General features: G+C 39.4%; 1 protein-coding gene and 1 long non-coding RNA gene across 9 annotated transcripts in view; one reads left to right on the top strand and one right to left on the bottom strand.

The window, feature by feature from the left end:
* Window positions 1-24820, top strand: part of CFAP74 (cilia and flagella associated protein 74) — a 51894-nt gene that overhangs the window by 5371 nt on the left and 21703 nt on the right. For 6 of the 7 annotated variants that reach the window (XM_057417588.1, XM_057417578.1, XM_057417599.1 and 3 more), the window contains exons 2-17: window positions 7096-7246; window positions 7327-7417; window positions 8721-8867; window positions 9614-9712; window positions 12168-12272; window positions 13429-13602; window positions 14162-14272; window positions 15076-15178; window positions 15918-16075; window positions 17199-17568; window positions 17998-18171; window positions 19666-19784; window positions 20765-20831; window positions 21255-21344; window positions 22102-22275; window positions 23517-23691. In XM_057417588.1, the coding sequence (XP_057273571.1) occupies window positions 7123-7246; window positions 7327-7417; window positions 8721-8867; window positions 9614-9712; window positions 12168-12272; window positions 13429-13602; window positions 14162-14272; window positions 15076-15178; window positions 15918-16075; window positions 17199-17568; window positions 17998-18171; window positions 19666-19784; window positions 20765-20831; window positions 21255-21344; window positions 22102-22275; window positions 23517-23691 (2281 nt within the window). In that variant the 5' untranslated portion in view covers window positions 7096-7122. The remainder of the gene's footprint in view (window positions 1-7095; window positions 7247-7326; window positions 7418-8720; window positions 8868-9613; window positions 9713-12167; window positions 12273-13428; window positions 13603-14161; window positions 14273-15075; window positions 15179-15917; window positions 16076-17198; window positions 17569-17997; window positions 18172-19665; window positions 19785-20764; window positions 20832-21254; window positions 21345-22101; window positions 22276-23516; window positions 23692-24820) is intronic. The other variant, XM_057417610.1, reaches the window with a different exon arrangement.
* LOC130603754 (uncharacterized) lies at window positions 6900-24534 on the bottom strand. 2 transcript variants are annotated; one of them, XR_008973276.1, is made up of 2 exons: window positions 24429-24534; window positions 6900-7182 (listed from the first exon to the last, which is right to left on the bottom strand). It is a non-coding gene; the product is annotated as an uncharacterized LOC130603754 (long non-coding RNA). The 2 variants fall into 2 exon arrangements; XR_008973275.1 differs by lacking the exon at window positions 24429-24534 and adding an exon at window positions 16116-16444.

The following is a 24820-nucleotide window of genomic DNA, read 5'->3' as shown; positions in this document are numbered from 1 at the left end:
CAGCACACTAGTTCTCTTTCTTACTTCTACCATCACATGCCTTTTTCAGCAAAAAACAGCAAGGTGAATGTCCATAAAATACTTAATGCAATTGTGATGGGAGGATTGTAATAATTTTTCTAAAAGAACCCCTTGCAACCAAGATATATTACAAGGGTTCTGGTTATCCCTTGAAAATAAACTATCCATCCCTTTCATTGGACATTGCATAGGGATATTTATCCAATTGTGGAAAACATCTAGAATGATCAAGGTTTCATGCTGTAGATTTGGATTAACAATGTCATGATGAATGGAAGAATCACATACAGGGAGTTTTCCGTCATCGCGCCTGGATTTAACAAAGCCTCCTGTTATTTTCACAGGACTGATTTAGCTACCACTTTGTATCTGTACTTCAGAAACAGAGGTGTTCTAAGATCCATTCCCACACAATTCGAAAATAAATGTGCAGCTTCTCTCAGATAAATAAATTACATTTGATGTATATGGGCCTTAATCATATTCTCTATATTATATAGAAGAAGGACAAATGCTGTGTTGTTCAGGCTTGGGCTTAGTTGAATGTGCATACAAGTATGTATTTAGGCTAAATAGGCTGTTACATATACATGTGCACCCCCAATCAAAATTAATAATTCCTATTGGCCAAAGGGAATAGAGGGGGAAAAAATAATAATAATAATCAGTAATGTTTAATTTCCTACAATTGTAGCAGAATATCCCGAACTCTTTACAGTCAATGACAGATTAAATTTTCTCAAGAAATAGATTAAAAAAACCCAAACAATTAAAATGGCTACTAAAATATCAAAACAAAACAAAGAAGCTCCGTAAACCTTTCTCATCTAATCCTCTTGCAAATAATTAAAGCCTTCCTTTAGCTACTGCCTTGGAACTGTCAAATATTCCTAAAAAGATGGGCTGTGATACTATATGTTTCTTAAGCCTGTTTGCTACTCTGCTAAATGCTTGTGCTCATCTGTTTGGCTGCAGTCACTGGTGTTTGTGAAAATACCCATCCTACAATCGGCCCTCATACATGGAGCTCCAATGGATCATCAGCATGGGATGAAGCCATGCTTCAGCATGACCAGACTGTCAGGTCAGGGTTACACAGTTTGGAACCTGTAGTAGAGTTGGCACAGCAATGTAATAATGACTAACATGATACCTAGGTCAGTATTTCTGGATTTTTTGGCCATGCCAGTCTATCAGAAGTTGATGGGCTCCTCACACATCTGCACATTTTTACAAGTAAGTATCACTTAAACATTATTAATTATTAAATCATTAGTTGCAATTATAATAATTATCTAGTTAATAAATACATAAGTATAATAATTATAATAATGATTCTCTGAATCAGTACTGTACTAACAATTCCTAATTGCTAGAGTATTTACTCATTACAGTGGTAAGTGAAAGTCACAACTTTGAAATAATGTTTTACTGTAATTAAGACCAGAAACCCACATTTCAAAACCTGTAAAGTATTTTTCTTCTGGAGCACTTAACAGATGGGAGTTTCCTGATCACAGTCATCCCTATTTTTGTAACTGCTACCATAAAATAATGCATTGGAGGGCACAATTTGATGACATTGAGGAGAAACAGACTCCTTGATTTGGGCCAGATAACAAGTTTACATACTTCTTTATTACCTCAGGATTTTGAGAGCATATCAAAAGGACATTATTTAATTTACAGTTGCACTGCACTACCTGATATATTTAATAGATCGTTTTCTAAACAGGACAAATGGTTTTACTGACAGAAGAGAAAGATTTCATATTGTTACATACAAATTTTAGAGGCAAAAGATGTACCACACAGTTAATTAAGTTTCACTCATGATTCCACCTAAATAGCTCATGCAAGACTGTTGTGGCAATGTCACATGTACCCCTATTTTTATAAATGGATTTGGAAATACCAGTAGCAATTACATGTTGGGAATACTTAGCTCACTTCAGAGGCTGTACTTTACTTGCACTGTATGAATGTCCCATGGCCCCAGCACGTGTGTGTCTGTATTTAATAAATATCAGTATAATCACAACATTAATTCTCTTTTCACTTAAAGTGCTGGCTGAGAAATGTACTTTTCATGCTTCCAAATGTTCTGTAGAACACCTGGTTCCTCCCTCAGTCCGCACACATTTGTCTGACAATTATGGAGTGCAATGCGACCAGGCACTTTGCCTTCTTTTTCTTTGTGCAACAGATTTGGGATGAAATTCCCCAATTTGCCCCTGTGCCAGGGCTCATTCCAGGACTGGAGGTGACTGTCTTACTCCAGTGGTGTTGCTCTCAGAGGTGTGCTCCCAGCAGATGCCATTGCAGGTCATTCCTCAGTGGAGTCCTCTGGTAGCAAGTGCCCCTCGTTCTTTCTTACTACATCTGTAAGGATGACCTGTTGGTAAGATGCTTGCCCATGTTTTTGCCATTGTTTACAGGCTGGTGTTGATCCATATCATAGAACAGGGCCAGAGAAATTGGTTTATGTAATTCAATATGAACCATACTGCAGAAGTTAAGATTCCATTATTGGCATGCCTTCCTGCCTAAAAGCTGGAAAGCTCCATGTATGAGCTACTATCACCTTGGAAACAGTCAGAAAAGAAATACCAACTGCCTGCAGAAGCACAGTGCACAGACACAGAGCAAACTGAACTGTCCAGTTCTACTAAGTTTCAAATTGATCATGAAGTGGTACTAAAGGAATGGCACTGAAATGACTCTAAATTTAATTCACAGTAAGAAAAGAGTAGGATTTTGATTTATACCTGTTTGCTCTGTTACCCAGTTTCTCAGAGATGTATCACTGGTGGTCAGTGCCTACAAAATCCATAAGAGCAGCCAAAGTGTTTTTGTACATGTGGAGCTTAAAGTGCCTACAAAATCCATAAGAGCAGCCAAAGTGTTTTTGTACATGTGGAGCTTAAAGCTGGAGTAGAGTCACTGACTTCAGTTGACAGCTGCAAGTTGTGGATTGGGAGATAAGAACTAATTTAGCATATTCAGAAGAACTGCAGATACTTTCTTCTCACATCTATATGGGAAATAAAAATCTAGATTGCCTTTCTCTAGTGACAAATTATTCACTCCCACAAAGTAATGGCCAGTGGCCAGGAGATCATGTAGTCAGATGTATCTGGTAGTGTGCACTCTGAAATGACTCCTGCTGATTGGGACTGTTGTAAAACTACAGTAACAAAACATGTGGTATACCTGAATTCAGTTGGATTAACAATTTGAACTTTGTTCCTCTTCAGAGTGACTACTACATCTACACTTCCTAAAGAACGGCAACTCAATTTCTAATCATCTCCCAAAGCTGTCTCTGGCAGTGCCCATAATCCATTGTGGTTTACAGCAAAGGTGCAAATCAGCTATTCTTTTTTGACTCGAGCACTGGTTAGTGTTTTAGAAACCTTAAAGGTTAAACTCATTTATTTATTGCTAAAACTAGTTATCATATTTTGTTGTTGTTATGAAAATCATCCAAACAGTTGTAAACTGGGATTGAATAAATACCATGAATAAAAATATCACAAGAAACTGAACATCAGTGATATTATCAGGTGTTCTTAACAAGTGTTTTCTTGAGGGGAAAAAGACATGTTTGGATCTTTTATGTTCTGACTATTGGAGTGTGAGAACTGGGAGGTCCAGAGTTAACTAGCATTATATCTGTTCTAGATCAGCAGAGAGAGCTATACAGCTAATCACTGCGTATTTTTAGCCTACATTTTGTAGCTTTAATCCTGCAAATGTCTGTATGTAATTTGTTTTATGTAATATGAATAGATTCCATAAAATCAAGATTCCACCATCCATAGACCTAAGAATGTCTAAGTATTTCTAAAGAATTAAGACCTATAGTATAAGTGTGGGACAATGAATTGGTCACTGTGAGTAATATATGCTCTATACTGTGGGTGCCAGTGGAAATAAATACTTAGGTTAGCAGCATGTGCATGGTACTGAAAAACCAGACTTTACTTCTCCGAGCATCTATAAAAAACTACAGAAACAATTCTTTACATTTAGGAGCATGTCCTGGGTTTAGCAGTAGTGGTCAGTTTTTCTCCTTCTTGGTAGCTGGTGCAGCACTGTGTTTTGACTTCAGCCTGGGAACAGTGCTGATAATACTGATGTTTTCAGTTGTTCCTAAGTAATGTTTACCCTAACCAAGGACTTTGTGAGGCTCATGCTCTGCCAGGGAGGAGGGGAAGCAGGGAGGGAGCAGAGACAGGACACCTGACCCAGGCTAGCCAAAGGGGTATTCCATACTACAACACGTCATGCCCGGGGGGGTGTTACCTGGAAGGACACGGGCTTCTGAGTCCCACTCATTTCTTGGCGGGTGGTATTGTATTCTCTTCCCTTGTTATTTTCTCTTATCATTGTTGTTGTTCTTGGTAGCGGTGGTGATTTGTGTTGTATATTGGTTGCTGGACTGTTCTTGTCTCAATCCGTGGGAGTTGCACTCTTTCGATCCTCCTCCCCATCCCTTCGGGAGTGGGGAAGGGGAGACCCCCTGGCGTGGATGGGTGGGTGGGTGGGGCTCGATTGCTTCCAGCCCAGCACCACTCACTGGGAGTGAGTGAACAAGCTGTCTGGCTAGGGTTTAAACGACGACAGAGCATTTTCAGTTAAATACATCTGAGGATGCCTTCTGTCTCTGTGTACAGACCAGTATGTATTTAGGTACAGAGCTTTGCTAAAAGACTGATGTCCCATTGGTTTAATGATAGAATTACTTTGAATCTTTGAACACCTGAATTTCTCTAGCATGCCATTTAGGCCTAGTGCCAGCAGTAAAGGGACAAGAATCTGCTTTGCTCTGAATTGAACTGCACTGTCCCTTAACTGTCAAGGTAATACAAGAAATAGAAAAGGAACCTAGTTATTACCAATGAAGAGCTAAAATCTGGTAACCAAACACACAGCAGTGAACAGAAGATTCTTCTGAGGAACAAAGTATTCCAACCGAGACACATGTTAAATATAGATATTTGGCTTTGTTGTGAAAAATACCAAAACATCATCTAAATAATTTAAAATTTAGTGATTTTATGTATACTTATAGTGTATTAAGATGTTACAAGGAACCTCAGACCCAGCAGTTTCTGCTGAAGCTAAAGGAAGCATTCAGAATGTGACATTACAAATGGGCACCATGATCAGTACACAGGCTTTTTGCTATAAACTTTAATTAGTAACTAATGGTGACATACTATTGTCAGAATAGTCCAGGCTTACTTCAGAGAAGACATTTGAGACAGCTTCATTCTGGATTGAAACTCGGAACTTTTCAGTATTCTAAAGTGTGTGTACTCCAACCTCAAATCTTTATAAAGTCAGGCAAATTCGCTAAAGATTATTTCTAATTATAATGCCACCAACTTGCTTAAAATTTATAAATGCATGTAGAATGAACACTAAGCTGAAAAAACCTCATTAAATTTACCTAACATCACCTGAACTGGTGCTCAAGACAGACTGGGCAGTGCCCCTGGCACAGTTGCTCACCTGTGTGGTAACTTGCATCAATGCCACCAGAAGCGTTAATGCTCTCGGATCTCTGAAGTGCCAGTCATCCTATGGGAGCACGTGTTAAAGCTCACAGAAATGTACGAGAACACTTGCCAGTCCAAACGGGAAAGATGCTGTGTGTTGCAGTGGCTCATATTTTAACTTACACTACTGAAAGTAAAATCATCGTCAAGCAAGAAACCCCTGACTAACTGTTCAGCTGTTTCAAATCTCTCTATTCATTGGTTTGATTAAACCCGTGCATTCCGCCCTGCGCTCTGCGGGTTTAGGAAAGGGCAATCTTAGAGGCGGGAACTCGCTGTGGGGAGCTGGTCTCGCGCTCTGTCAGGAGGGCCCCGCCGGCGCGCACCACCACCGCGAATGCCGAGGGGGTTCCAGGCAAGCAGCTCCGCCCTCCAGCAGCGGCTGCAGGAGACGCGCTCCCCCCGGCGCCCCTGCTACTGTCTGCGGTGGTTTGCTCCGTTGCCGTGGTAGCGGCGCTAACGGTCGTCAAGCGCGGCAGTGGAGCTGAGTGGCTGTGGGGACAAGATTTGAGGTTCTGAGGTGAGGGCGGGCGTTGCCACAGAAGGTGTGGGGTGTCCCTTGTGTGGGGTGCCGCTGCCTGACAGTGGGGATCCCGTGTCGGGATGGTGTCTTGGCATCTGTCGCTGGCCAGGGGTTTCCTTGCGGAAGGCCTTCGGGCCTCGCGCCATGCTGTACATTTTTAATTTACCCACAGCTCTGTTGTGTCGGTGTTGGACTCGTGCTACCTGACAGTGCAGTTCAGCAGAAAGTATTCTGGCTGCTGCTGGCGCATTGGCAGGTTGTTTTATGTTTGTGTTACTTTTTAGCGCCGCTGGCATGCTTAACTGTAGCCTGTTGCAGGAATTCTGTCTTGGCTTTAAGGTGGTTCTTACAATTTAGCCTACCCTGTACTTCAGAGTCCATGGAGTGTTTTCTCTGTGCCAAACAGGATAAAATAGATCCTCTCTTCTAGTTCATGTTTTGAATTCTGCAAAAGGATTCACAGAAATGCACTCAAAGCTGAGCCACCACCTTCATTAAAATCAATCAGATGTACAAGCCTCTGTATTAGTAAAAGATCTTAATGAAATGCTCAACGATGTGGTAATAACTCATTCTAGATGATATATAGAATTTGCTGAATTCTAATAAATTTTATCACTATTTGAGAATGGTTTACCTAACAGTGGATGGCTGCATAGGATACAAGAGCAATCGGAGTTGTTCCGTAACCATTCTGAGTAATGTGGTTGCTAAGTGGATAAAATACATTCAGGTTTGTTTTGTTATTGAACTGATAATTATAAAATCCAAGAACTAAAACAGCAGTGTCCTTGCTTCTCTATAAGAGATCTATTGAAGTGGATACTCATAATGTGGGACTGGTACAAAGGTTTGTGCTTGTATCCAGTTCTTTCACATGCATTAAGTAATTAATGCTATTAAATCATCTCAAGGGATAGTCACCACTACTATGAGTTCCTAGAGATTATATATCTATAAAGTATGAGTTCTTTTCTTTCTCAGCCTGGTTGATTTGAAAGGACTACCAGTATGGAAGATAATGAGAGCAGTTACAGTGAGGTAGAAGAGCAAAAATCTTCTCTACCATTTCTGGAAGAGGAAGCAAAAGAAGACAAAGCTGGTCAGCTCTATAATGTGGAAGAATGGTGGAAAGGTGAAAATGAGGAATTATTTTGCTAGCTCACCAAAATAAATTATTTTAATATTTTAAGTACTTGTTTTAATATCTATTAGAATCCAAGGTTGAAGAAGAGTTGACTGGTGATGGCAAGATGGGAAACAAGGACACCTCTGAACGAGTTGGAGACAAACCTGGTTCTAGCATGTAAATAACTTGTTACCGTTTCTAACAGAACTTCCTTTAAAGTGTTAACTTACCTGGTTAATTCAGCTGTACGTCTGTTGTTCGATTAGTCATAGGCTATACAGACCTCTCCACAAAAAAAAAAAGTTGATGATTGCTATTAAAACAATGAGCTGAGTAAGATTAAGACATTTATAATCTGAAGCTGTTGTAGGTATGTACATAGAACACAATGATTGCACCACGTTAATGTGAGCTAATTAGCTTTCCTCAAAGGAGTATTACACTAATCAGTGTTTACACTTTTAAAACCCATCCAGCTCTTTGCAGTGATGCATAGTGTTTGGTTTGTATTCCTCTGTGCTTTTGTAGAACATTAGGAGCTGCTGGAAGAAGACAAGCTGGGCTGCTGAAGTGCTGCATTGTCGTTTTTCTTAATTTTTCTCAGTGGTACAAAAAGTTTTGTACCACTGTGTAAAGTCAATTAGCACAGAATTGGCACGATGACAGATTAGTACTACACTGATTTTTATAAGTAGGTGATACAGAGGATTTATTCCTGAAGTAATAAACTGACATATAACAGAGGTTGTGAATGAACAGGAATTTAGTGGTTTGAACGTGGCCTTAAGTAGTTGCTTCTGTCCTCGCAAATATGAGTCCATGTTTTGGCTTGCCTTGACAAGACTGTTAATTGCTGTTCTGGAATGACCTGGCATGATGAAAGTTTCCAATAATGGTTATTAATATGTGTATGTGGGAAGTTGTGTAGCACATATACCTACTGCCAGTAAATGTTGGTGGTCTTACCATTATCAACAGAGAAATTCAAATACATCAAAATGATGTAAAAATCCCCAAACCTTCAGACCTCTTCTTGGTATATGTTTAAGCAAACCGAAATGGTAAGAGAGATTAGCTCACCCCACAAACCCATCAGCTGTATATAATGTTTTAAAATAGTTTAGCATGTTCCCTCTAAAGTGTTAAAGTATTATTCAGGAAAAGTAGAATCTCTAAACCCCAGCTATAATCAAGAGGAGCCACAGGCATTTCAAAGCTGAGACATATAATTAATACATTAACTGTGGGTCTAAAATGTCCAACATTAGATACCCAAGTCTAAAAATCTCAGGTTAAGTGCATTTAGGTAAACTTGTACAGATTATGTTTGTTTTTTTCCTTATTTATACTGGTCATATTTGTGACTGTTCTGCTAGCACAAGAGTAAAACAGAAAACAACCCTCAAATATGTAAGTGGATGATGTACAAACTTCATGTAACTTTTCCATTTCTTATATTTTCATGTGCTTCAATTCAAAGGGAAAGCTTGAAACAAAATCTGGGTGACATTAATAATATTCAGGCCATGAAGCATAAAGATAGAATCTGCTTATTGCGCTTACAGAGGAACCTAAAAGAGCTCAATGACATAGCCAGAAAAAAGGAACTCGAGGTCCAAAAACACAGGTTAGTGTTTAAGTAAACATAATCCATCAGCATAAATCGCCATCCAGTACTGGGATACTGCATCTCTTAAAAATATTAGAGTTTATAGATTCTTTTCAGGACAGTAATGTGATGCAAACACTTGGTTAATATAATATATTCAATATATCCCAACCCCTTGTAATGAATTAAGGATCAAGGATAAAATTTAATTATGTACTTGAAAAAATTAAATACAGAAGTAAATGTTGAAGAGGAGGTGTTTGGTCTGGGAGAATTTGATGTGAATTAGATGTATGCACAATCGTGCTGGTTCAACAGTCGGCTGGAAACATCAAGTGGAAAATTAATTGTAAACATTTTCTTAATTGTGATGGAAATGATGCATTAGAATCAGTGAAGATACTTTAAGCACTCAAAAATGAGTGGTTTTCTCTGTTAAGGTCACAAAGATATTCTTTAGTAACAAATATACCTGAAGAAGGCTGATGTAAGAAGATGCTGTTTATGCTGTTGTCTTTTTTGGTAATATCTGAATATGGATGAAGTCAGAAAAAACTCTTGTTACATTTTTCGGGACTTTTGGAGAAAATGTTTGATGTTAACAAGGACTTCTGAAGAACCTCAGAGTAAGATCTTAAAAGAAAAATTGTGGGGAGTTGGGGACTTGAAGGAATCCTAGGTGTGAATCTTCTTCCACAATGAAGAGTTTCATCAGGAAGAGTAAAGAATTTGCAAAATACGAATAATCCATTTGTTTCTTGCAGAGACAAACTGAGTACCTGTCAACTGCGGATCAAGATGCTAGCAAAGCATCTGGATTATGTAGGCACTGAAATTGAGAAAGAGGAGGAGGCTGGCAACATGTAGGTAGAGAGTATTTCTGGATACCGAAGATTACAGGCATTCACTAGGCTTATCTGTATGTAGTTAATGAATAATGGTGCATTGGCTTGGGGATTGTTAATCTCTAAGCTTTCTGGGCTAGAGGTAATATTCTGTCAGGTAATTCAATGCAGAAAAAAATAAGAATGGATAGGAAAGAGGCATATATTTTAAAATATAAAAACAAGAGGTTATTTACCCACTCCTGTCAATTAACATTTATCAGGGTCACAATCACTTCTGTTCAATGTGATGAACCAACACCAATGCGCAATGGCAATTTCAGTGGTCATGGTTTTGCTTCTCGTAATTATTCCAATCAGGATTCATATATATATCTGCCATTTCTTTGGTTGGTTTGTGTGTCTGATGTTGTGAAATGCATGAATGCCTCTCAGGAGTAGTTCTGCATACAGGAGCTGTGCTGAGACACTTGTGCTGTAAAGTGGGAGGCGATTCACTGTGCTCTTCACATTTGGTTTAAATAGAAAGAAGTGGGTGGCTTGTGTACCAGGCACCAGTGTATTGTGAAAAAACTTCGCAGCTGCATTTCATGACCTGTGTTAATCTTCAAGTTAGTATATTGGTGAATGATAGAATTATAAAGGTGGGTTAGCTACCAAAATGGAATAGCTGCTTAAAGAAAAATGATTAGTTGAATGCTAATGAACTTCTTGATGGGTGCTGGTACTCCCTGTTCAGAGACAGTAACAACTACTAGCAAAGACAGATAAGCATTGTAGTTCTTATGCTATGCTTATGATGGGTCAAATTGTGAAGTCTAGACATGCAGAAAAATAACAGTTCTCACAATCTATTACATTTAGCAAGTGAATAGTTGAGTAAAAAGTCTTAATACGTTTCTAGCTTATGCAGCTCAAAGGCATCATGTTTTAGCAATAAAGAAAATACCAGCTACCATTAGCATTACTGATGCCCAGTACAAAAATTCTGAAGTTCGAGTAGTAAGTTCAGGTAGAAGATCAGTTTTCAATGTTAATTTAGAGGAAGGGAGTTTATGTTGAACATAGTTCACTGTTGATTATGTAGTACGCTGTCTACTGGTTTTCCTGGATAGAGACCACCAAGGATGATAAACAACTGTGTGACAATGCTGCCATTGTAAGTGGAATGCATGTAATATTGTAATACCTTTTTAAAAGCAAAATCATACAGAGTTTTCCAGGTTCACCTGAACTTATTTTCATTAATACTAGTACTTTTACTAGTGAGAAATTAATAGTCATATTAAGTTACAGGTCCGTGCTTTTGAAATCAGTCCTCCTCTGTACATTGAGCGCGGCCTCAGCAAGTTTGCCAATGACACCAAGCTGTGTGGTTTGGTTGATACGCTGGAGGGAAGGAATGCCATCCAAAGGGACCTTGACACGCTTGTGAGGTGGGCTGATGCCAACCTTATGAAGTTTACCATGCCAAGTGCAAGGTCCTACACGTGGGTCGGAGCAATCCCAGGCACAGCTACAGGTTGGGCAGAGAAGAGATTCAGAGCAGCCCTGTGGAGAAGGACTTGGGGGTGTTGGTTGATGAGAAAATGAACATGAGCCAGCAGTGTGCGCTTGCAGCCCAGAAAGCCAACCGTATCCTGAGCCGCATCAAAAGGAGCATGACCAGCAGGTCAAAGGAGGTGATGTGATCCTGCCCCTTTACTCTGCTCTTGTGAGACCTCACCTGGAGTATTGTGTGCAGTTCTGGTGTCCTCAACATAAAAAGGACATGGAACTGTTGGAGCAAGTCCAGAGAAGGGCCACGAGGATGATCAGGGGACTGGAGCACCTCCTGTATGAAGACAGGCTGAGGAAGTTGGGGCTGTTCAGCCTGGAGAAGAGAAGGCTGCGTGGAGACCTCATAGCAGCCTTCCAGTATCTGAATGGGGCCTATAGGGATCCTGGGGAGGTACTCTTCATTGGGGACTGTAGTGATAGGACAAGGGGTAACAGGTTAAAACTTAAACAGGGGAAGTTTAGGTTGGATATAAGTAGGAAATTCTTTCCTGTTAAGGTGGTGAGGCACTGGAATAGGTTGCCCAGAGAAGTTGTGAATGCTCCATCCCTGGCAGTGTTCAAGACCAGGTTGGACGAGGCCTTGGGTGACATGGTTTAGTGTGAGGTGTCCCTGCCCTTGGCAGGGGCCTTGGAACTAGATGATCTTAAGGTCCTTTCCAACCCTAACTATTTTATGATTCTATGATTCTATTTCAACCAACGTATAATGGTTTATAGAACGCTTCACTTTTGAATGAAGAACAGATGCTTGGAAGGCAAAATAAAAGACTGCATAAATTAGAGGAATTCTAATACATAAATCTCAGCCTTAAAGCTATTTTCCATTGTTGCTGATCTTGGGAGAGGGGTGTATTAATTTTTAACCTTTATTAGTTCCAGTTTCTTGCTGATCGTTTCTTTTTAATGTTAACAGTGCAGCCTTGTCCCGCCTTTGGGCAGTGCACAGGCGACTGTGCACTGAACTGGAGCAAGAGAAAGATTTGGAGTTGAAAATTGCTTTGACAATAAAGGATGACACGTAAGTGAGGGCATGAGGAGACAATGTGATGGGAGTTAATCTTTATTATGTTCTTCAGATGCTGTATTAAGCAGCATATTAAACAGTACTGTAGTGATTAACTTTTGAATCTATTAAAAATTCAAAAGTTAATCACTACAGGAGTTGTTTGTAAATGTTGAGCTACATCATTTGAGGTCATGTGAGTTTGGCTGCGAGACAAAGGACCTGGAGAGCAATTTGTAGCATGAAGAGTCCATTGCTTAGAAATTTGGTTGCTGTGGCTTAGTCCCTGAGTTGGTTTTGCACACATAAATGAAGTTTTCATTTTATTTAGGGTTATGCATAAAATGTGGACCTAAACCATTTTGAATGGAAACTAAGCTGGACTAAAGCAAACCTGCTTGTGGTACTGATTTCTGAGCATAAATACTTCCTTTATAGGGCATAAGGAAAAAGATTGAAATTGAGAATGATGGAGACATTGTAGTGGTCCTATGTATGTTTATGCTAAGCTAATATTCCCTTTTAGCTGCACATACTAAATTACTTATATAGAATAAGTTGCAGAAGGCAACAGGAGAGTGTGTTTATATTTCGACACCAGAGATGACACTACTAATGCCCCTACATCAAAGGAGGAACACAAGGACCAGCTTATAGATGTCCTTAACCAAGTGGTTAACCAGAATGCAGAGTGTTCTGCTGTAGCATTGTATTATAGCTTTAAAATGCTTGAGCTCTTTATTGTGTGATTAGGAATAACTCTATTAATCTGTTTATGTCTATCACTATCATATCTCAATTCCTTCAGTAAAGCATAGAATAAAAGCTATGGCCTGTCCCTGGAGTTGTTTACTGTTGGAGAAAAAGCTATTTTCCTAATTTTTCTAATTTTCTAATGTGAATTTGGAAAACAGAACCTTGAACTTTTTTTTTACCTCTTTTTTTTGACTGATATTTTTAGTGTCTTTAAATATAATATTAGATAGCAGCATTGGTCTGAAAGGTACAATACCTGTGTCAGTAACAGGGTATGATTTACAATATAATTGAAAAAGACAAAATAAAACATGGCTAGATTTTCATTCTCTCTGGCCTTTACTTACTCAGGAGCCTGAAGTAAGTGGAAAAAAGTCAGCATTTCAGTGGAAACAACTCACACTTTGTTTTAAAGGCTTGGAATGTGGCGCATAGAAACTGAGCAGGGAAAATATGAAACTCTCTATGAACGACTTAAAAAAGATGAGGAGGAGCTAGAGATGAAATACCAAGACCAAGCAGAAGTGCAGATTTGGGAGGCAAAAATAGCAGCACTGCAAGCAGAAAAAAATCAACAGTCTAGAGCGAAGTAAGTGCCTAGAAGACAGACTCTGCGTCCTTTCTCTGCATTATTTTTAGCCAATTCACTATTTCAGGTGTTGAGAAGATTAGTTAATTCAAATACTAGTGGTATTGTGTTTCTTAGCTGGGTGTTGCTTCAGGAACATTTTATGAGGAAATGGAATTAAATTAAGAATTGCCCACAGTCTTGCAGTTGTGCAGGTAAAGACTTCTGAGCTATGGAAATAAATGTGCTAAAGACAAACTATGAAAGCTTTTTGTTGAAGGAAATGAAGTTTATTAGATCAGACTGACTGTGTGCGTCTGCATTTCTGTTGGCTGCTGGGATCTTCTGAACTGATGATCAAGTTCACTGAGATTTCTTGAAAAGAAAGCAGGCACTGTGACACCCCTTATTAATTTGGCTGTGGGTTTTGTGAAAACAAGAAATTGTACAGGGGAAAGGCAGAGACTAATGTCCTCCAGCACATATTAATAAACTCCCCAACCTCACCCTTAGATGTCATTGTGTTAAAATCAAGGTTTACTTACTCCTGTGCAACTGTTGGTTTGCCTGTGTTTTGTAGAAAAGAGAAGGAAGCCCAGAAAGAATATGAAGAAAAGCATAAAAAAATACTTGAAGATGCCAAAAGGAACCATGAAAAAGCATTTTGCTTCCTGAGAAAGAGCATGGCAAGGTTATTGTTCACTGCTTTTCTGTCATTGTACATCCTCTGGTGTACAATACTTTAGTCTTTGGAAAATATTCATTTTTCTGCTAGGTGTATCTTATGTTACACTTGGAAATCTGCCACAGTACCAGTGCTATGAAGCAGTCAAATCTTACATGGCAGGTAGAGACTTGGAAAGAAAAAAATCCACTCACTATCCTGAGACAAGCTTCAGATTCCTTGTAGCTGAAGGGACCGTCTCTTTGAGATGCAGAAGGGTCTGACTATTTATAGGCATTAATAATAATTTGAAACGTATATATATATGTGTATACACACACCCTCTTTCTAGTTTACCATTATATTAGCTGCAGTATCTCAGGCTTGATCTGTGGCCACATATTGCTATCTTTAAGAGTTCAGAGAGTTTCTAGGGTTTATTTTTACTGTGCGTACAAGTAATTGGCTTGTATAAAGTTCACTATGTAATTGTTTCAATATTGGCTATATGAGCAAAACCTGAGTTCTTACTTTATTTTAGTAACTAGACATATGTCATCATGTGGAACACATTCTTCGTATTCAAAATTTACAAAAAAAGTTGTTGAGCAAACTAGTTGAAAGCCTGTTGGCACTTGGAGCTTGAGCGGTACCGAATATAGAAGAGTCTTCCAACTGTTCCACTTTACCCACACCCAGCAGCATAGTAAACACAGAGGCTTACAGGAAGAATGTTTGGTGACATTGACAATTACTACTTGTCAGGTTAAACATTCTAATACTAAAAGCTTTCCAGGATATGAGCCTGAAAGATTTTACTTTGCTTACAGAATTCGTGAAAAAAATGCAAAGGAAGAAGTAAAAACTCGGGAGCATATGGAGAGAAGGATACAAGCTGTGCTTTCCCTGAAAACCAGCCTAACTTCCAATAGGGTACTGCTGCTGCCATGGCTTAGGGAATGAAGAGATTGACTTGTTAGACTGTTAGGGTTTAATGCAAGTAATTTCAGTATTCTTGTCAGAATTGTTGTGTGATGCTGTCAGATCACCAACCAAATCTCCTCCAAATGTGGAGAATTTAACTGTGGGAGTAATGGTGTTAGATTTGCATGGGCAGATTTTGACACTTGTACTTGGGGAGTTTATTCTGTCAACAGTATAATGGTTCTGGTAGGGTAGCTCCTTTGCAAATGATACATACTGCAAATAAGGTCTCTGAAAACTCAGCCAGAAGCATTTTCAGCTATTTGGATCCCAATGTGGAAATGCTTCATACAGAGAAAACATATGGAAGCAAAACAGTTACTTAAATTCAATAATGTGAATTAAGAATTTCTGAGCTATTCTGCTTTGCTTTTCTACTTATGTTCTGTAGAATCAGAGTGAATGATCTTAATTTAATACCATTTTGATTAGAACTGTATCTTTTCACATTGCTTCCTTGAGTAGCATTTCAAGGACAGGCTAGAAGGGTATGGAAGTAGCCCTGACCTCATTAGAGCTTTCTGCATCTCAGCACACCATGACTGCTGTGTATGTTAAAAACAGTAAGTTCTACTTCACAGAAATCTACCACAATTTATACTTGGGTAAGGGCACCAACACTAGATTCTCTGTTATATATTCTTTAGCATGCGACTCAACTATGTAACTGGTTTCTATGGCTTCATAGGAAAAACTCCAAGCTCTCCGGGCTTGGAACAAAGCAAAGGCCTTAGAGGCAGAGAAGCAGGAGATGAAAATGAGGGAAGCTATTCTAGCAGAAGAAGGCAATGTTGCCAAGGAAATTTTTCTTCGTAAACAACTGCTAAAACATGAAGAAGAGAAACAGTAAGTATTCATATCTGTATCAAAAGTTTCAGCTACTTACTGATGCTCATGCAGGAATATGTTGGAGCTCTTAGCCACATTCTGAAAACATGAACATCTAGGATGCTGTCTCAAGGGAGTGAACTCATGCGCTGTATGTGTGATATTTGCAGAGTCGGTTTTAAAGTGATTTAAACTTTGAGCTTAGGTGTATTATTCAGAAAACTATAGTTAGGAGCCAACATTCTGTGAGTAGTACAAAGAAGATAAACTACTCCAGGAGGGAAAATCAATGAACCTAAACTGGATGCCTGAAGTAACTGTACTCTCCTTTGTGCTTTTTCTGATTGAAATTACTCTTCTGCCTTTGTAGCAAAGTTGATAGGAATGTACCTGTATCTCACCTTAATTATTGTTTTTAACCACTTAAGATGAAGAATTTGAGCTAAAATACCAAACAGGGTGGCTGAAGTGTATGTTTCTGCATGCTGGATAGCCTACAAGTGCAGTAATCTGTAGCAAGTGATAGAAATTCAGTAAGTAAAGATTCAGTAAGTCTTAAGTTTTGATTAAATAAAGCTTAGCTCTTAATAGCTGCGTACCACCACTTCTGCCATCCCTAAATATGTTCTAAAATTCATGTTAATAAAAGAATCATATCAGTTTGTAGAGAGCTGCTGGAAATATCCAACTCTATGTTCAGTCCTTTCCACCTTGCTTCCTTTCTCCCCTTTCTTGATTCCCTTTGCAGGCCAGGGAAGATGACAGTTTGTTAGTTTTATTGTTAGTTGTGTCATGTTTCTCACAGCAGATCTTCTCTAATTTCATCTACTGTCCTGCTAATCTGCTGAGGAACTGCTTAGGTAGTTCTCCCAAGGCTCTGCCTTTCTCCCTTTCTGTGAAGGGATATTCTTAGTGTTCTCTATTTCAGCCTCAATATATATTTGTGAATTATATGCAAAAGGAAGTAACTTTTTAGTCCATAAAAATGTAAAAATAGCCTTCAAATTACCTTATGTCTTGACACAAATTGCCACTGCACCCAATTTAAAGACTTTCTAAAGGCTCAAAAGAAACTGGACTGTAGTTACTATTAGTAAACAACCACAGTTGGTTTAGTATTTCTTTCAACATTGGATTACAGAGCTTTTAGAGAACAGCAAAAATCAAGAAAAATTGAGATTGTTTCTCAAATTCTGCAAGAAAAAGCTTCTATTCACAAGCGGAGAAAGAGCCAGTCCTGCACTAAGGCAACAAAGGGTGGCTGTAAACCTGAGGACCCTTTCCCATGGAGAATGAAGACATGGCAGTACATCGAGAAGGCCTGCAAACATTCAGCTGGAGCATCAGCTACTTCCTTGGCTGGTGAGAGAAGTGCTTCTGTAGGAGAGATTTCTGCAGAAATACCCCACAGCATGTTCAGTGAAAGTGGTGAAGATGAGGAAGATAGGGACAAGATCCTAGTACAGCCAGAGTTCCCAGGACTTTGGAGTCAGGAATGTGACTTGCACAAGGTAAATACTATGATATTTCTTATAAGAAATAGAAAAGGGAAAAAAAGTGGATGAGATACTTTTGTAATTGACTCCTTGTGAACTTAGTCCTTACAAAATTTTGATGGTATACATAAAAGTATCCTGATAGATTAGAAAAGCTTCATTTGCCTCTCCAGCAGTTGAGGCCACCTGAATTAATGACACTGGCAAGTGCTGCTTTGGAACCTTACTTAAAACCAGTAATTATCTATTTCACAGTTAAAATGAAGACTTGAAATTAGCACATACATGCACAGATTCAGATATAATGACTATTGGATACTATTCTTATAGCATTTGTTCTCTTAAAGAGAGAACGATACTTCAGTTTTAGTTTGGAGGTATGTGAACACAAACTGATCACACTTCCTGACCATAATGGTGGTTTTTACGGATGTTCCTTATTAGATACCTCAAGAAGAAATGGATCTAAAGCAACTGGCTACAAGGGTAGTGAAAAAAGGAATTTCTCAGAAAAAAAAGGAGGAATTCCCAACTGGAATTTTTCACAAGCAAATAGCTTCTTGTCATGAACATAAAGGATGTGCTTTCTATAGCAAACCGAGCTGCATTCATTTCAAGGTTAGTGGTCATTCTGCACAGGATCTCTAAAGATGATATGTGTATCTACTGTATATATATATATATACACCAATGTCTTTGTCCTGGGTTCAGCAGCAGCAGTCATTTTTCTCCTTCTTAGTAGCTGGTGCAGTGCTGTGTTTTTGACTTTCAGCCTGGCAACAGCGCTGATAACACCAATGTTTTTAGTTGCTGCTCAGTAATGTTTACTCTGACCAAGGACTTTCTGAGTCTCATGCTCTGCCACGGAGGAGGGGAAGCCGGGAGGGAGCAGAGACAGGACACCTGACCCAAACTAGCCAGAGAGGTATTCCATAGCACAGCATGTCATGCCCAGTATATAAACTGGGGACAGCTCCCAGAAGGGCTAGATCACTGCTGGGGTCGGAATGGGTATCGGTTGGTGAGTGGTGAGCAGTTGTGTTCTCTTCCCTTGTTATTTCCCTTATCATTATTATTATTGGTGGTAGCAATAGGGGTTTTGTGTTATACCTTAGTTACTGGACTGCTCTTATCTCAACCTGTGGGAGTTACATTCTTTCGATTCTCCTTCCCATCCCTCCAGGAGCAGGGGGAGGAAAGGGGAGGAGTGAGCAAGCGGCTGCATGGTTCTGGGCTGCTGGCTGGGCTTAAACCAGGACAATCTTGATCAAAATTCTGTTGCACTAGGAAGAAAAGAATAATTTCTTGTTGTCTTTCATAGGTCTTCAGTCAAACCTGAAACAGTACTTGCCTTTTTCTTTAGCAATCTCTTAGGTAAATCATAGCCAGATTAAATCATAGAATCATAGAACAGAGTTGGAAAGGACCTTAAGATCATCAAGTTACAACCCTCCTGCCATGGGCAGGGATGCCTCATGCTAAACCATGTCACCCAAGGCTCTGTCCAACCTGGCCTTGAACACTGCCAGGGATGGAGCATTCACAGCTTCCTTGGGCAATTCCAGTGCTTCACCACCCTCACAGTAAAAAAACTGCCTGCTTATATCCAGTCTAAACTCCCCTGTTTAAGATTTAACCCGTTACCCCTTGTCCTATCACTACAGACCCTAATGAAGAGTCCCTCCCCAGCATCCTTATAGGCCCCCTTCAGATACTGGAAGGCTGTTGTGAGTTCTCCACGCAGCCTTCTCTTCTCCAGGCTGAGCAGCCCCAGCTTTCTCAGCCTGTCTTCATATGGGAGGTGCTTCCATCCCCTGATCATCCTCGTGGCCCTCCTCTGGGCTTGTTCCAATAGTTCCATGTCCTTTTTATACTGAGGACACCAGAACTGCACACAATACTCCAAGTGAGGTCTCATGAGAGCAGAGTAGAGGGGCAGGATCACCTCCTTCAACCTACTGGTCACACTCCTTTTGATGCAGCCCATAAACTACTTAGTTTTGCTATTTAGGTCTGTGAAGCACAACTATGGTAAAAGCAACTGCTTTTGTCATTACATGTGTAAATGCTACTTCTGTAATTCACACCAGTTGTTATGTTTGGTATTCCAAGGATTTTGATGTTGGTCAAGTCTACAAAAAGAAGATAGTCTTGATAAATGCATCCTACAGTGTTGATTGCTGCAGACTAGTGGGAATCAGTGAATGGCTCAAGGACTTCATCAGTGTTCAGTAAGTAAAATTAACTGTTGCTTGTTTTACCTTTGTACCACAGCAGGAGATGTAACCAAATTCTGTAGCAAGTGAAACATTTCAGTAAATACATCTAAATTGCTATATTCTTTTCCTGTGTGATGAGGAAAAGAACTGCGTCTCAGAGCTGAGAAGCAAGAGGTTTACAGAGCCTGGGCTGCAGGTCATTGGTGGTAGCAAGGGAACAGTCCCTGACCTGTGGAAAGCAGCGTACACCTGTGGTGGTTGCCAGCCTCAACAAGTAGAGAGCTGTTTTCACAAAAGTCAGACCATTTTAAAAAAGGGGAAAGGGCCTCAGTTGGCACAAAGAGGTAAAAGGGGACCCAAGTTTCTTTCTAGGGAAAAGCAAATCTTTCACAAGCCACCATCCTTCACAGCATGATTCTGACTCAATGTCCTGATAGACATTTTACTTGTATCACAGAGTCGATGGAATGAGGCACTGAAACGAATGTCAGTTTCCATTCAAGATGATCTTGATGCAGTTTGCAGCAAGCAGCACATTCTCTTAATCGTTTGCAGCTACCTGCTTGGGTTCCCCCCCCCCCGCCTTCATGTCCTCTTTGGACAGGGGAGATGTTACAGAGCAACACGCAAAATGGGTAGTGGCAGAAGACTGCTTCCTAGTTGTTCAAATAGGTGTTGATGATATTACTGAGCCCCAGCTTCACCTGTTTAGCTAGAGTCTCTTCGCCTGTAGCAGGAAGGCAGTAATTTTTGCCTTTTAAAAGTACTTTAAGACTTTCCGAGTAGAATCCTCAGTGAAGAATCAGCCTTTGCAGTTTTACAGTTGCAGCAGGGTTCTGTAGTTCACCATTAATCTGTCACTCATTCTGACTTTTCTATGTAATTAATGCAAATGGGGGGAAAAAATAATAATCTGCCATTGTTCCCAGAATAGGAGCCCAATGTTTCATACATAGCTCTAATTTGAAGTTTTATGTTAATTATCTCTATAGTTTTGACCCACCTGGAAAAATGTCTCCGGGAATGTCGTGTGAGGTAGTGGTAACATTCAAGCCAATGGTGAGTGCACCTAAGTGCTAAGTTACACAGCAATGAGAATCCTACTATAGTCCACTGGTCTGATTAAAAACATTGTTAATTTAACTGTTAACAAGGAAACAAAATGCCTTGCTAGAAAAGGTGGTCCTTGGACAACTGCATGCATGTTGGAGCTCTGTTGAATTGTTAATAAGGCATTTTCTAAGGGCATGTTTTAGAAAAGTGCCTTTCAGTTAAGTGTTCCTGGAGTATGTTTTGAAACTTGCTCAAGATCAAAAGATTTGTATCCCATGGCTAAAGCTACCGGAGACTTTAAAGTGGAAATGTAGAATCTGTACAGATACATTTAAAAATATTTAAGAATGAATAAAAATATTTTTCATCAGAATACACAGGCTAAATCTCTGCAAAATACTTGGTTGGGATTTTGTTGTTGTTTCCTAGATAAACGAAACTCTGGAAGGAGAAGTCCTGTTTATGGCACAGAAAGGTTCTTTCGCTGTCCCACTGAAATGTACAGCCAAAAGATGCATTGTAAGTGACTGTTGAAAATTGATAACACAATGTTATGTTGTGAATGGAGGGAAGAGAAATAGTGGCTGGAAATGAGAGGTTTTTTTCCTTGGATATTTTGGGAATTCCATCCCAGACCTGCAGTACTTTAACTTCAATATCCTATGTAGACAAAAATCACACAGTATCTTTCTATCTTTTCTAACATTTATAAAAAGCATATAAGACCTCCTTTCTTTCAGCATCTCAATCTTCTGAGAGTATGATAATGAATTTTAGGTAAAGAACATAATATTCTTACTGTTAAGAGATGGATCTACAGATAGCACTAACCTAACCTTTTTTAGCTACCTACCTTCTGGTACAAACTAATATGTAGTCACTGTATAATGTTAAATGCTGCTTGCATCCCAGCTTGGTACTAGTAGAACCATTTTTCTTTAACACAAGAGTAACAATGTTGAATTGGAATGTAAATATGACCTACTTCCAGAGTAACTACCTGAAGACTTAGGCAAGCTGCTACTATGAGCAGAATTTAACCTGTTTTTTCCATTGTCATACACTGGACTGAAATGGAAGTGGCTCAGTTTAACGGGATGTTGTAATGAACTGGCTTCTACAAAAAGGCAGGAGGATACCCACAATTCATGTTGTTGTTTGATACCCTCTTTGAAATAAGAACTTTGAAGTCTTATTCTTGAAAAGGTGGATGCTCATTTAATGGACATTGCTGACTATCTAGGCCAGTAGTAATTAATGGTTTATCTTACCACAGCTGGCACTAGATAAAGAGCTCATTGACTTTGGTAGCCATGTGGTGGGAGAGACAGTTTCACAGACCATCAGCCTGACAAACAGTGGAGCTTTGGGAACGAGATTCAGAGTTCGAACATCAGCAGGTGATAGACATACAGAAAGACCATCAGCAGAATCGGATCATGGAAGAATGGTAGGTTCAAAAGCATTTCCCTAAATTAATAGAAAAATTCCCCTCTCTATTGATGGCTGTTACCTGAAAACAATAACAATAAATAATGTTAAAAGAATTAAATTAAGAGTTCTCAAGCCAATAGTGGAATGAATGCAAATGACTGTAATATTGTGTCTTGTGGAACATCCTGTGTGGGGATGAAGCAGAGACTGTTGAAGAAACATACTAAAACTCAGGCATTTGGTGCACAGCTGACAAAATGTGTGGTATTAGACCTGCTATTTATTGTTCCTACAGCACATCAGTTCCAAACTTGACAAGAAACTGAGGAATCCTAAAGCTGTACTCCTCCATCTAGCAGATAATTTTAGGTGAAAAGCACCAAAAAGAAAAAAATCCAAACAAAGCCAACTACCCACACACTGTGGTAGGAGCTCATGCCTTGCAATTCCTGTGTTAATGACTATCATGGTCATGAATGTTCCTTTTTCCTCAAGTGTCTTATAGGTAGTACCCATTAATAGGTTTCACAGGCCCTTGACTGGAGACAAGATCACTACTAGGTTACATGTTGTTGTTATGAGGTGCTTATGTGTTCTTGTAAACGCAATGCACACACTTCATCTTTGTTCCATCAGTGCAGCCTAATTGCTTTGGTTTTTGAAGAGCAAGTGGTTCAGATAGTTTTCAAAATTCTCTGCTTGATAATCTAACCGATTTTTAAGTTCTAAGGAAAGAGTTGACCTCTGGAAGCACTATCTTGAATAGTATGTACAGTGAAACTGTGGAGTTGCTCACCATGGTGTTCGATTCTCATGCTACCCTTAAAAGCATGGCTCAAATAAAGAATTTGTGAAAGTAAATACTGTATCCATGGTTCTCCTTCTGTATTCTATCTCTTGCAGGTATGTAATAAACAGAAATATAGGTTTAGCAGTCTTAGTTTTGACATAGAGCTGCCTGTGTTTCAACAAGAAAAATCTTGATTCTGTTAATTGTGAATTAACCGACACCATATTATATGGTTCTCATTATATCATTTACCTTTTTAGGGCAGCCAGCAAAAATTAAATCTGCTTATTGATAGAGGTCTAGCAGAATGTGCAGTTTTCAGGAAGTGCAACACATTTCTCCATTTATAATGTGGAACAGTTGCAAGAAAACACAAGTCTGATTTGCAGCTGCCTGATAAAATTGGGGCTGCGGCAAGCTAGGTGAGTAGTCACAGTAGAAAATATGTTTTCTGTATTTTCTAATAGGTTACTCAAAATCTCAGTGACTGTGTCCCTGAAAAGGAAGTCAGCAACAGTCCTGTGAATTCTGTGACTGAAGTGAAGGAACAAATTGGTTCTAACCATAGTGAAGAAATGTCCTACTGTGCAACCCAGGTGGAGTCACAGAGGACTGAGACCATCCTGAGCAGGAGCTCCACACGTAAGATCGCTGGTCTAGAAAGTTGGCAGTGCAGTTCCTCGGTAAAGCATTATCCCTTTGTAGAGTTTCCTGTAAAGAACTGTGGAATTCAGTTTGCAGAGTTACTCAGTAAATTAAGTAGTTCATCGTTCTAATAGTAATGTTATCTTTCTTTGTATGCTGCCTCACAAAAAAATGACTAAAAATAAAATACTGACACCATTATATCAAAAGCAGTAGTGACTCTCGCTTCTCATTAGTGATCTGTAATTCAGTCCTAGAAGAATACAGAAACCAACTAGCTTACAGAAAATGCAAAATTGTTATCATCATTCTTGTCTCAGCAACTGAATACTCACTGCTCAGAATAGAAATCCACATGACAGGTTTATTTTTATAGTCTGTAATTCTGGAAACAAGGAAGCAGAAAGATGAACCTCCGCAGACGTTTTCCATCTCATTCCTGATGTTTACTAGGGGCTTAATGAAATCCAGTGTGTAGAAGAGACTTTCCTAATTTCTTTGTATCTGTATTCTTTAACATTTCTTCTGGATATTGATCATTCCAACTTTAGGAAACTAAGAAGTTCCATGAAAAAGTTGCATGTGTTTTTTGATTTTTAAATCTGGGATCTGTATTGTGAAATGGAGTGATTCCATAAGTCATGGTGGCTGTCCCCGCAGAGCGCATACCTTTAGAGATGTTTTCAGACGTTAAAACCAAATGTATATTCCATGGCTGTGGCATGTGAACGTACCTCATGACACCTTGATCTTTTTCCTGGTTAATGTGAAGCAGGTGGTTGCCAGTTGGTTACAGCCATACAGTCCAGAATTAGCTTTGTCTCTCTCAAGATGCATCAGTTTAAGGCACTTTGAAGCTTCAGTGGGAGACTGTTTAATTAGAAGCAGTTATTATAGCAGCTGTTTTGAAGATCAAGTGAAGCAACACTTCCACCTGCTTTGCAGGTCCTCCTGTCTGCCTTGCCTTGTCCCACTGAAATTGTTCTCAAAGCCTAGTTCATGCTTTCAACTGAGTTTTCATTCCTTGATGTAACAATCTTCAGTATAAACTTCAGCCTACTGAAACATTAATCCTGTTACTCTGCAGTGGAAGGCTCAAGGGCCTAAGATAGGCCTTCTGGACTAG

The sequence above is a fragment of the Pezoporus wallicus genome, unplaced genomic scaffold, assembly GCF_028554395.1.
Source record: "Pezoporus wallicus isolate ANWC-B61680 ecotype Strahan unplaced genomic scaffold, APGP_CSIRO_Pwel_v1 contig_13766, whole genome shotgun sequence".
Taxonomy (NCBI): domain Eukaryota; kingdom Metazoa; phylum Chordata; class Aves; order Psittaciformes; family Psittacidae; genus Pezoporus; species Pezoporus wallicus.
The sequence above is the reverse complement of the archived record's forward strand: the minus strand, read 5'-3'. Positions and strand labels throughout refer to the sequence as shown.